This window comes from Triticum dicoccoides, chromosome 3A (genome assembly GCF_002162155.2).
Source record: "Triticum dicoccoides isolate Atlit2015 ecotype Zavitan chromosome 3A, WEW_v2.0, whole genome shotgun sequence".
In the NCBI taxonomy this organism is placed as follows: Eukaryota; Viridiplantae; Streptophyta; class Magnoliopsida; order Poales; family Poaceae; genus Triticum; species Triticum dicoccoides.
Genome location: NC_041384.1, coordinates 588,919,302 through 588,931,256, shown reverse-complemented (window position 1 = coordinate 588,931,256; position 11,955 = coordinate 588,919,302). Strand labels below are relative to the sequence as shown.

At 47.9% G+C, this 11,955-nt stretch overlaps 1 protein-coding gene and 1 non-coding gene across 2 annotated transcripts; both read right to left on the bottom strand.

The window, feature by feature from the left end:
* Window positions 1–305: 305 nt before the first annotated feature.
* On the bottom strand, window positions 306–2,320 carry LOC119269407. Its single transcript, XM_037551238.1, has 2 exons — window positions 2,029–2,320; window positions 306–1,842 (listed from the first exon to the last, which is right to left on the bottom strand). Exon 2 carries the CDS (start codon window positions 1,800–1,802, stop codon window positions 447–449), a length of 1,356 nt encoding a protein of 451 aa, XP_037407135.1. The 5' UTR covers window positions 1,803–1,842; window positions 2,029–2,320; the 3' UTR covers window positions 306–446.
* Window positions 2,321–11,139: 8,819 nt separating this feature from the next.
* On the bottom strand, window positions 11,140–11,213 carry TRNAI-AAU. Its single transcript has one exon. It is a non-coding gene; the product is annotated as a tRNA-Ile (tRNA).
* Between the last annotated feature and the right edge of the window lie 742 nt (window positions 11,214–11,955).

The window sequence follows — 11,955 nt, the reverse complement described above, 5'->3', positions numbered from 1 at the left end:
CCCGCGCGGATAAAAAGGGTTGGTCCCGCCGCCGCCAGCTGCCAGCGGGCTTTGCCCAGTGACGTGTGCCGGCGGCGGCGAGGGAGGAGCGGGAGGAGGGGGTGGGCTTCGGCGGCGGGGGTCGGGGGTCCGCCCGAGTCACCTCCAGAGGAGACGACGCGGGGGCGAGTGCGCGCCTCCTAGGACCTGGTGTTGGTTTGGTGCAATGCAATGGAACCCCCCAGTTTGATTTAGTAGTATGTACACTAAAATAGCAGTATTTTGATGAATCAAATAACTATTCATCCTGGCTTCCAAAAAAGAAGAGAGAAAAACTACTCATCCTCCTCATCGCCCCAAAAGAATCAGATCTCTTACACAATAACAAAAAAATGAAGAATGGTTGTAAATATCCACAATTCAATTGCATCTTTACGCGCCAGGAGAAGCGGAAGGCAAATGTTTGCTCAGCTGTCCTCGTCGTCGTACCGACGGCTCCGGAGAACCGAGCTCACCGAGCTGTAGCCGAGCACGTGGTGGAGTAGCCCATGGTCGGGGCCCTGCCGTAGCTGCTCGCCGCTCAAACGGCTCCTCGCAGTTGCACGCGTGTTCTGCTCCTCCGCGTCGTCGGCGCCAAAACCAGCTGGCTGCGGCGCGGAGAATATCTTCCTCGGCCGGTCCGTCGTCGAGCCGCCGCCCCTCGCCGGCAGCGTCACCTCGAGCATTTCGTCGCAGCCGCCGCACTGCAGCCTGGCGAATTTGTCTACAGATAGGCCGGCCGGTAGCAGCAGTATCTCCTCGCACTTGTCGCAGAGGACGAACGGCGTGCCGCCCATGACCGGGCGGCAGATTAGGTGCCTCGCCGACGCCCCGCGCCGGCTGCTCGATGCCGATGCCGGTTCCGACACCGGTGCCAATGCCGACGCCGACGCGGACATCCACGAAGACAATGACGACGAGGTGTTGGGCTTGCCAAGGCGCCGGCCGCTGTCGGTGGCCGGCAATGCCTGGGCGAGCTGCGACTCGAGGCGGCGCAGGATGCGGGAGTCGCGCCGCGTGACTTTCTGAGGGGCGCTGTTGCTGCCAAGCGCGCTCTTGGGAGGCACACCAGGAGCGAGCCGGGGCGCGTCGACTCTGAGCGGCTCCTCGACGGCGACGATGAGCTTCCGGAGGTTCTCGAGAGCGTGCAGGAGGTTCTGCTGGAACCCCGGGTCAGCCAGCGGCGATCTCGAGGCCACACCAGCGGCCGGTCCATCCCCCACCATGCCCATCGCTGCCTCGAGTTCCTGCGAGTTGAGCGGCGACGCCCGGCGGCCGTAGGACGAGGCCGACCTCGTCCGCGGCACGTCGAACTCGCCGCCTCCGTCCTTGGGCGCGTCGAGGTCAGCGCTCGCCGGCCGCCTGGTCCTCCGGGACGCCGGCCGGAGCTCGCTCACGCGGCTGTGGAGCGGCGACCCGCTTCGCCGAACCTGATCCGCTTCGTCGTGCCGGCCCAGATCGCCGCTCCTTGGACCGGTCCTGATCGCGCTGTAGGGCCGGTACGCGGACGAGGAGGACGCGACCCCGTTGTCCCGGCTGCCCGGCTCGAGGTTTCCGCCATTGGGCGGATCCGTCTCGTCGGAGTAGGTGGACATGGTGTCGAAGGAGAGGATCTCGAGCTGCGCCAGCGAGTACTCGGTGTCGTCCGTGGGCTCCGGGTTCTTGCCTCGGATGGGCGTGCGGCACTTGCTGCAGTAGTAGATGACGGCCTGCGGGTCCTGGTAGATCATGGCGCGGCAGTAGGGGCACCGCCCGAACCGCCGCTTCACCTGCTCGCTCTCCATGGCCCCCGTCGTCTCCGGCCTCCTCTTCTCACGACACGAGCTGCAGGAAACGAGTTGGGTTAGCAATCATAGCATCTGGCATGTCGAATCAGTGGGCAGCTAGGGTTGGAGAGACCACCATCCCCCATATGCATCGAGATTTCTACATGATCGCGTCCTCTGTTATCCAACCTACCCTAGTCGGCAAGAATTCATGAGCAGGACCAAGAACTGATGGAGGGTTTACCTCGATCGATGCCGGTCAAATTCTCAGTCTCAGATTCCTCGTCTCTTCGTCCACCGCTCGCTGATCATTCGCAGCCCGATCTCCCACGGGCGCAGAGCGAAGAAGATAAAATAGCTCTGCGTATTTTCTTTTCTGCAACGCGGATCCCAAAGCAAGCAAGCAACCAGTAGGAGCAGGACGACCGGGCGAGGAAGCGAAGCAGCAGAAAAGTCTCCCTCCAGCTCCCGTGACAGCGAGCGCGGAAGCAGCCAGCGGGGAGAAGAGATGTGAGGATGACAATTCTCGACGAGGCCAAATAAGAGGAAGGCACCACACGTTTAGGAAGGGGCCGGAGGCGGAGGCGGAGCGCGGATCGCTGCTTCCAAACCCCCGCGTTGACGGGCGCGTTAGAGCAACGAGTGAATTCATTCGGTAGGTGCACTGGCGTTGAAAGCGAAGAATAGGGGACCTGGTCCTGCCTGCGAGCGCTCCCCCCTCTCCCTGAAGAATTCAGAAGGCGACTTTCCCACTGCCAAGTGCTACTTGGATCCTGGGAGTGGTACAGACCAGGGCATCTAACCACGTGCATCAAACCACCCATAAATGTCCGGACACTTTAAGCCCTTCAACGCCCGTACGTATGTTTGAATTCTTGCGAACTAGAAGCAAATTTGAACGCTAGAAACAAATCTTGAGAAGGTTTGCGGCGTCTGGATAGCTGCCACGTCAGACTCCGACACCCTTGCCCACACAAAAAACTCACCCGGAGTCCCGCTTTTCTCACCCGGTTCCTTCGTCCTTGTTGTATACCGGCGTGATCAGTCGTCGCTGCTGTACTACCCCTCCGCCACCCAGGCCTTACTGGACCTCCGCCTCTCCACCCGGGTGCAAGCCAACTTGCCTACACCTCTCTTCTACCCTTGGTCCGGCCGCCGCGCAGGTACCTCTGCACTTGCACATTGTCGACCATGTCGCAAACCACACTCGACACTGCCAAATGCCATAGCCAAATTTATTGACCTTTTTGTTCTTTACTTTGAAGCAAACACTATGAATTCGGCCTCGGAATACTTCTACGCCAAGTTCATGGATTCATCATCTTCAGATGAGGATGAACATGAGGATGAAACGACGATGAAGCACACAGTTACCTATGATGCCCAACGTGTGGAGGAGCGTGTTCTCAGTTTCAAGGGATCAATCAAGGGGCATTGAGTGCTGAATCGAAAGTTGGCGCATGAGCATATGATGTTGATGGTTGACTACTTTGTCCCCGATGCGCAATTCGAGTCCTTTTTCTGTTGTTGGTTCTGGATGAGCCGAACTGTGTTCAATCGCCTCTGCAATGGTGTTCGGCATATGATGACTTTTTTTATCCTGAAGAAGCATGTCATTGGAAAAAATTGTATTTTTTGGTTACTAGAAGGTAACGACTGCCTTGAGGATGCTTGCCTAAGGCACGATTGTCGATTCGTGGGATGAATACCTCTGGATGTCTGAAACCGCATGTCCCGAAGCCATGGTGGTTTGCTACTGCGGTGGTCAAGGTGTTTGGAGTAGAGTACTTGTAAGAACCAAGACACCGCACGTCTCATGGTACTACCGGAAGCAAGAAGGTGGCCAGGTATGGCCGAACCCCCGAATTCCATGCACTAGCAAGCAATGGACAAGAAGGAGCGAGAAAGGATGTCGAGAGGGCACTTAGAGTGCTCCAAATCTGTTTTGCAGTTGTCCGGGGACTTACAAACACATGGGATTCAGAGACATTATGGGAGGTGATGACAACTTGTGTGATCATGCACAACATGATTGAATGAGGGTGAGGAGTATGCCATGGTTTGAAATTTGAGCAAATGGGTGATCCTATCAAACTTCCCGAGTAGAATTCAGCGACGTTCGAGAAATTTATCTAAATGCATCAAGATTCATAATCAAGCAACTCACGAGTAACTTCAGAATGATTTGATTGAGCATTTGTGGACGATTCGAGGAAGGGACTAAAAAATATGTTCAAACAAGTCGAGTTCAAATTTTAACTATTTTATTGCAAAATTCCAAGTTTGAATTATTGTTGCATTGGAATATTTGCTCAGTGTTACTATGACGAAGGTTATCTTACTTATTTTAAGTGTTTCGAATACAGGATAAAAACACAAAAAATTATTGTATAGTGTTGGATGGCCACCCTCATCTGTTGTTCGTGGATATATCTAGATGTGTCTTTAGACATTTAGGTTGTATGTTTTGATGGATATTAGAGATACCTTTTTTCGAGAGAAATTTTCAGTATATTTATCAATCATGATATTAGAGATATCCTTACAAACGCTTTGTGCAGAACGTCTCTCCCAACTGTTGATACTCTAATTGATTCAAGCTAATTACTACTCCCTCTGTCCCATAATAATAGAGCATTTTATCCCAGTCTGGCAGCACGGCTTCATTCAAAGGTCGGGCAGGCTTATTCTCGTCTCGTCAAGACGGTGATCGCAGCCAGACCGGTTCATCAGCTCCTGGTGCTTGACCCCCCGCTTGGGTTTTGGAGGACATTAAAAAATGGATGTGATCCTTCTTTTGGGCTGGTAAGGATAAGAGTCATGGAAGGCAATGCCTCGTCGCTTGGGAGACGGTATGTAGGCCGATGAGCTTTGGTAGTCTGGGAGTGAAGAATTTGGCAGTGCAAGCACTAGCACTCCGTGTGCATTGGGAATGGCTTAGGAGAACGGACCCGAACATGCCATGGCAAGGCCTTCATCTGATGGTTGATGAGCAAGCGCGCGCAATCTTTGATAGCCTGGTCAAGATCACCGTTGGAGAGGGATCGAAAGTCCTCTTTTGGAAAGATCGTTGGATCCACGAAGTTGCGGTGAAGGACATTGCCCCGATGCTCCTTCAACTAGTCAGCACAAGAGATAAAAACAGGAGAACGGTGTGTGAAGCGCTCCTCGACAACGCCTGGGCGAACGATGTCCATCGTGAGCTCTCGTTCATGGCTCTGCGATGCATCACGCAAATACACAGCCAACTCCACTTACAAGAGACCTTGCATCAGATACACCCGTTCCCCGACGGCCGGCTGCATTTGGCGAAGCTGGGCGCCGCTCAAATGCAAGATCTTCATGTGGTTGGCCTGTCAGTACCGGTTGTGGACTTCCGACCGTCGCGCTCGGCATGGCCTTCAAGATGCCCCATCCCCTTGCTACACTTTCCTTCAGAAGGAGGACAATGCGGACCACATCCTCGCACAGTGTGTCTATGCTCGTGAGGTGTGGCACTCCTGTTTCAGTTCATGGAGCATCACCATACACACGCCAGACGCAAATGTTACGTTCTTGCAATGGTGGCTTGACCAAAGGAGACGATTCACAGGGAGGACCAAGAGAAGCGTGGACTCAATCACGTGGGCACTTTGGAAGTAACGCAATGCACGAGTCTTCAACAATAGGTCGAGACATAGATCACCCCTGCAGCTTAGAGATGAAATTCAAGATGAGATTTGAGGATTGGAAGAAGGCCGGTCTCGGCGGTGTCGGAGCTTTAGATCCTTTTACGAGAGAGTAGTCTACGAACTCTAGGGTTTAGGAGTGGTGTGTGTCCCCCGACGACTTGTTCGCATCTCGTTCGGGCTTTTATATATAAACTTCTGCCTTCTATAAAAATACGGTTGCCATTGGCGTATTTTAAAAAAAACTTAGCTTGAGCTGTTGAAAGGATGACCAGGATTAGCCCTTTCTGGCGTTATTTTACTATATTACGTGTAAGCCGTGGAGCATTTCGGGGTGTCCACCCGTACTTGTTCGCAGCTATGCATTGACGTCAAAGGGAGGACCAGGACCAGGATCATGATCAGGCTGCCGTCCGCGTTAATTAATTCACTAACCAGCGTCGTGAAAAAGGTCAGGCTCGTGTGAGGGTTGAGGCCGCGTCATGCATGCTCTACGCGCTCCCACGGTTCGGACGCGCTCTCTGCTCTAAACTTCCCTACCTACTTGTGGAAACTGAAAATGTATGCATGGTTCATACGGACAAAGCAATGGCACTTCGTATAGTTTACTTGCACTTTCGGACGCGTTCCCACCTGAATATTCGTCCAAAGAGTAAAGTCTGCTATAATATTGGCTAAGGGACTTTGATGCGTTCTTCTACTATGTCTGGGGTGCTTTATACTTCTGATAAACTTTTGTACTACCTCCGTTTCAGTTTATAAGTCCTACACGTATATCTAAGTTGCCAATTTTATCACCTTAATATAAACTATATAACACAAAAATTATACGGTTTGAAAATAGAGCATCTAAAGTTTATATTGGTATATTTTTTATAATATATGACTTGTATTAAGTTGGTCAAATTAACGACCTAGGGGCACGCGCACGTCCTGTAAACTGAGAGAGAGGTAGTAGTAGATCTAAGTTTTTTTATAAAATAAAAACAAAACATCAAAGCCACACTTTCCTAAGTCAATGACATGTGGGGTCCAACGGGCTAGCTCGATTAAACTTGTCTAACTTGTGGTGGGAAAGTGTGGCAAGTTTAGTATGTCAACTGAACACGCCGCCACTACTGCAGAAATGGCTACCAGTGACGGGCAAGGCTCACAGGGCCGCCCGTCACTGACCTCCTGCCACTGCTAACATGGCATCAGTAGCGATCGCGCGCCCTCCAATGGTAAAGGCCTAGCATTGGTGGGATTTACCTAGCGCTCGCCACTAGTAATCCACTAACACTGTTAATGGCACAAACTACCAATGGCGGGCGTCAATATTCACCCACCACTGGCTGGGAAAAGTACTTGTGGCGGTCCTTATTTCCTGCCCACCATTGGTATGAAAAAATATGGACCTCCCGGCGCCGCAGCGGTGGCACTCCATGGTGCGGCCTTGCCCACCTCAGGAAATTGGCACACACGCACGCAACATCTAGGGTGGCAATGCCGCCACACGCTAGATCCACCGTCCCGTGTCGCCTCCGTGCGCACGTCTGCACTCCATCCACTGCGCGCCGCTCCACTTCCACGACATCGATGCTCCCGTTTTCAAGCAGGTTGCACGTGACCTCGACACTGCTATCGGAGCATCATCTCCCACGTGGAATGGCTTCACCATTGAGCTTGCATACATGGACATGAGCACCATTGCATCTGCACGGATAAAGGCAAATAGAGTTAGCTGATGCAGCATCGGAACGAGACAATCGATGGTGCGGTCTGGTGGGGAAGAGAGAGGAGAGTGAGGCGGCACTGGAGCGTGCTTGGTGCCAGGGGAGATGGCCGGAGCCGGCCGGAATCGACCGGTGAAGATGAAGGCAAAAAGGGGATCGGAGCTTCGATCGAGCAAGAGAGAGAGAGAGAGAGAGAGAGAGAGAGAGAGAGAGGTGGATGTAGCCGGTGACCTGTGTGGCTCCTCTCCTCTCCACCATTCAAAAGAAGCGCGGATGGGAGCCACGTCATCAACCGGTGGGAGGGTTGTTTCTACCAATCAGAAGGAAGCATTTTGTCCACACCAGATCGCGAAAGTACTTGTGTACCCGCCACTTGTAACTGTATTAGCAGTGGTCGGCAAGCCAGTGCACCCGCCACTGCTATCTTTTTGCCTGTTTTTCTACTCTATGGCTTTTCCACGGTTACCACATTTTCGCTATTGCCATTTATTGGGTAAGGCACCACGTGGCAATCGTGGGAAAGTTGCAGAGTGAGTAATTTGGCATTTGGGCGTGAAATATTTTCCACAATCAACACACATCATTACATGTATCATTTCCAAATTTGGTAATTTTTGGGGTCCGTTTGCTATCTTTAAACCATTAAATGCATCTCTAGGCATTTAATGGATATAATCCAAATTTGAACTGCATGTACACTAAATAATAGCAAGGCACGAGCTGAAAAATCTTATTGGTGGTCTTTAGTATATATTTAGTCCTTGTGTAAGAAAAAAATAAGAAGTCTCATACACCATGTGACCGAGATGGTGTATATGTTTAGTATATGTCATACAACATGGTGGTTATTGGCATTTTATTTCGGAAAAATTCAAATGATGCCAGCAAATCATAAAACTTGGCATGGTATCATGATATGACCTATAGAGGCTGTGGTAAAAAATTGAGAATATTTCGTAAAAGTAGTCATGTAGACTACTTACAAACCGGACCATCTCTGAAGAAGAAATTAGGTTTCAAGAGGGAACGAGTCAGGTGCATGTAAATTGAGTGTTGCTTTGTCAGCTGACCTAAAAATTATTTCCGCACTCAACACACACCATTACATATATCATGTTAAAATTAGGCATTTTCCAGCATCAGTTTGCTATATTTAAGCAACTAAATGCATTTCTAGAAATTTTAAATAGACTGGTTTGCATGCGAACTGATAGCTCCTTTCTCAGTTAGTGTTCAAGCTTTTTCCACACTCAACATACACCATCACATGTGATATGCCAAAATTTAACATTGTTTTCAAGTCTTATCTGCAATATTTAAGCCTTGAAGTGCATGTACCTTCATTAAATACATTAAAAAAAATCTATGTAATGTCCTAAAAATAGCGGATAAACACTCGAAAGGGCCAAACTTTTACATGAAACTGTAAATGATGTACCTTTAATGTAGAATTTTTTTTCGGCCCTTAAGACTAAACCTAAAACACTAAAACCCTTCCATTATAAAAAATGGTAGAAAAAATACCGGCACAAAAAAAACTCCCGCCACTGGTAGAAAAAAGTTGCAGTGGCGGGCATAAAACTGTGCCTGCCACTGCTACTTGAGTTACTAGTAACGAGCACGTACTACTGCCTGCAATTGGTATTTTCTGAAAGATTTGCCTCGGGATAGAAAACACCAGTGGCAGACACGTATTGCTGCCCACCACTGGTAACATTTGTCCCAACTCAAATCTGGACACCTGCTACCAGTGTTAGGTGCAATTTGTCGTCCGCCACTAATAATTTTTCAGATTACCAGCGGCAGGCGCTATACTATGCCCGCAACTAATGTAAGTTCACCTATAAGCGAAATTGCATAGGAGCACCTACGGGCTCAACCCCCTGATATCCCACCATTGAATATGCATTGGGATTCACACCACTATATGTATTCATCATTTTTGTTGCATGTATGTTCTGAATTAGAGATGTATAACACTCTATTCTCTACATGCACTGGCCTACTCTACAACACGCTCCTGCTCTAGCCGCCAACATCCAACAACTAAAACTACATTTACTCAAGCAATGGTCACATCATCAGTTAATGCCTTTTCCATTGATTCCATCTATCCCCTTTCATCTTTCTTCAACTCTTTCGTCTCAAAGTTAAAAGCCATTTCACGAAATCAAACATTTCTACGGACAGGGGCACAAGTGAGTCCTTTGGTTTGAACTCCAAGAACAGATTCCAAGTCAAAGTTATCAAAATCCACTTTCTGGCCATTCCTTTGTATGAGTTTCTCTAAACCTTGGTACTTTTGAATATATTCTTTCCGATACTGCCAAGCTACTTAGGGTTATTCATACTTGGAGATTAAACCGAGTTTCAACAGTTCAAAACCACCATTACATTTGTTCCGGAACTGCCGACCTCAAATTCCACTTTGTCCAACCTTCTGTTGGTACTTCTGAGCATACATTTTCAGTGGCACTTCAGAGCTATCTCGAATCAGGATATAAGTTTGGTACATCCGCTTCTTTTCGTCCGGAACTTCTAAGCTACGACTTAGCTCTATTCTGCAGATTTTTTCAGTCTAACAGTTGCTCTGTTTTATGTGGTACTAACAAGAATTTGGTTTTACCGATACTTCTGAGTTGTTCTATCCTCACAAAAAAAAAAGTGCTACCTTTTTTTGTTTGGAACCATCGCTCATTCTCCCATTGGTACTTTTTGGGTTTCTGAACACTGTAGTGGCCATTCAATTTTTTTTTGAATTGTTCGATAGTTTCGCTAGTTTACTACTGGTGTTTTCGGGCCTTATTTACTTCTTCAATATCAAATTTTGAACTCTATATATATTCTCTTCCATACCCCTTTGCGGCTGAAATCACCACTCACCACCTCCATCTCACTCACAACATTCATCATTGTGAGCCACCACCCACATCCCATTCCACACAGTTCAATCCATCTACCACATAGAGAAAGAGAGATCCAAGGTTCATATGTTAATCGATTTATTTTGTTTGTTCGCTTTAGTGGGTGTTATGAAACCCTGGCTAACTTAACTATTACTCCCTCTGTTCTAAATTACTTGTCTTAGATTTATTCAGATACGGGCATATCTAGCTTAGATGGAGGTAATATTATTCCTTTTTGCCTAACCTCAGCTAAGCAACAGATGATAATAAGCAACATATGGAACAAATACATATGTGTCCATCAAAGTCGATTTGAGCCAGGTTTAACACGTCTGACCACTAAGCTACCAATTTAACATAAAGAAACTGATTCTGACAGCAACACTCGGTGAATAATTAATAAAATAGTTGCATGCATCGTTCAGATGCAGAGGCCGGGGTCATCCTCTTAAAAAAACCTGTGCAATTGGATTCAACAAACACTTGAACTAAGCAATAAAAAAATAGATGATAAATAGCCTCTTGTTCAGAGCAACAAATAAATAGCCTCTTGTTCAGAGCAACAAATAAATAAATCATCATATATTGTCTGACGAATGTTGATATTACGAGAAGTCATCATTAAGAACACATGAATTCCAGCTGAAACGGCAATCATCCATAAATCAGTGAACAAGAGGCCGGGGTCATCCTCTTAAAAAACCCTGTGCAATTGGATTCAACAAACACTTGAACTAAGCAATAAAAAAATAGATGATAAATAGCCTCTTGTTCAGAGCAACAAATAAATAGCCTCTTGTTCAGAGCAACAAATAAATAAATCATCATATATTGTCTGACGAATGTTGATATTACGAGAAGTCATCATTAAGAACACATGAATTCCAGCTGAAACGGCAATCATCCATAAATCAGTGAACAAGAGGGCGGTAACTTGTTTTTGCTTCTGTTCAAGACGCTGCGTGCTGAGTTACTGAGTAGAGCCGAGAGAGTAGTGGGTTGTGTGTACTTGCTCAAGGCATGTCAAACTTGTAAAGGAAGGAAAAATAGAGGCAAAAATTGCAATTGGCCCATGCAGGTCTCGAACCTGCGACCTTCGCGTTATTAGCACGACGCTCTAACCAGCTGAGCTAATAGGCCAGTTGACGACAAAAAATTCCAATTGGCCTACTTATATCATGTATTTAAGGACATGTAGCGAAACCCAGAATCTTTAGATGCCTTGCCTACTAAACAAGATTTCAAAATACTGGGATTTTATAAGAGCTGCCTTTAGATGGTGCATAGGAGGGAAAAAAAAGAGGTGTGGGCTCATGTTTGATATTCCTATAGAATGAAAAGTAATAGGAACATCTGAATCTGAATGGTCCAAAAGGCTTAGAAATTCCTACAGTCCAAAGAGGCGCTTAGTAAATCCAGGACTCCCAACGCAGACATGGTTGAGTCGATTTGTAGAATTCGGACAAATCAGGGTCCACTTAAATTTTGACCTTTTTAGAAAATCTTTCCCTACTAATAAAGCAAATAGTGCTTCTGCCCGTCCGTCATAAAAAATACCCTCGAAGTTGGCAAAATTTACCCACCAATGCCACCCGTAAGTGGCAAAAAACGGTTCACGCATCGCACTGTTAGTTCGGGTTTATATAAGCCGAGATCACCTAATATAACACGAAGATGGTTCAGCGCAGTGGCCAGTGTTGCACGCTTCCACCACAGAGACCAGGGTTCGATCCCCGCCTGCCCACCTTTTATCTCTTCTTTTTCGTCTCGCAAGCGCGCCTACTCCTCCCGCACACATAGGCCGGCCCATGTGCAGGTTGCAACGCCCCTGCTTTTATTTCATTTTTTGCCTTTCACGTTCTTATTTCTGTTTTAGTTTTTT

Coding starts and splice junctions, on each gene's coding strand:
- LOC119269407 (XM_037551238.1), bottom strand. CDS start 1,802: ATGGAGAGCGAGCAGGTGAAGCGGCGGTTCGGGCGGTGCCCCTACTGC.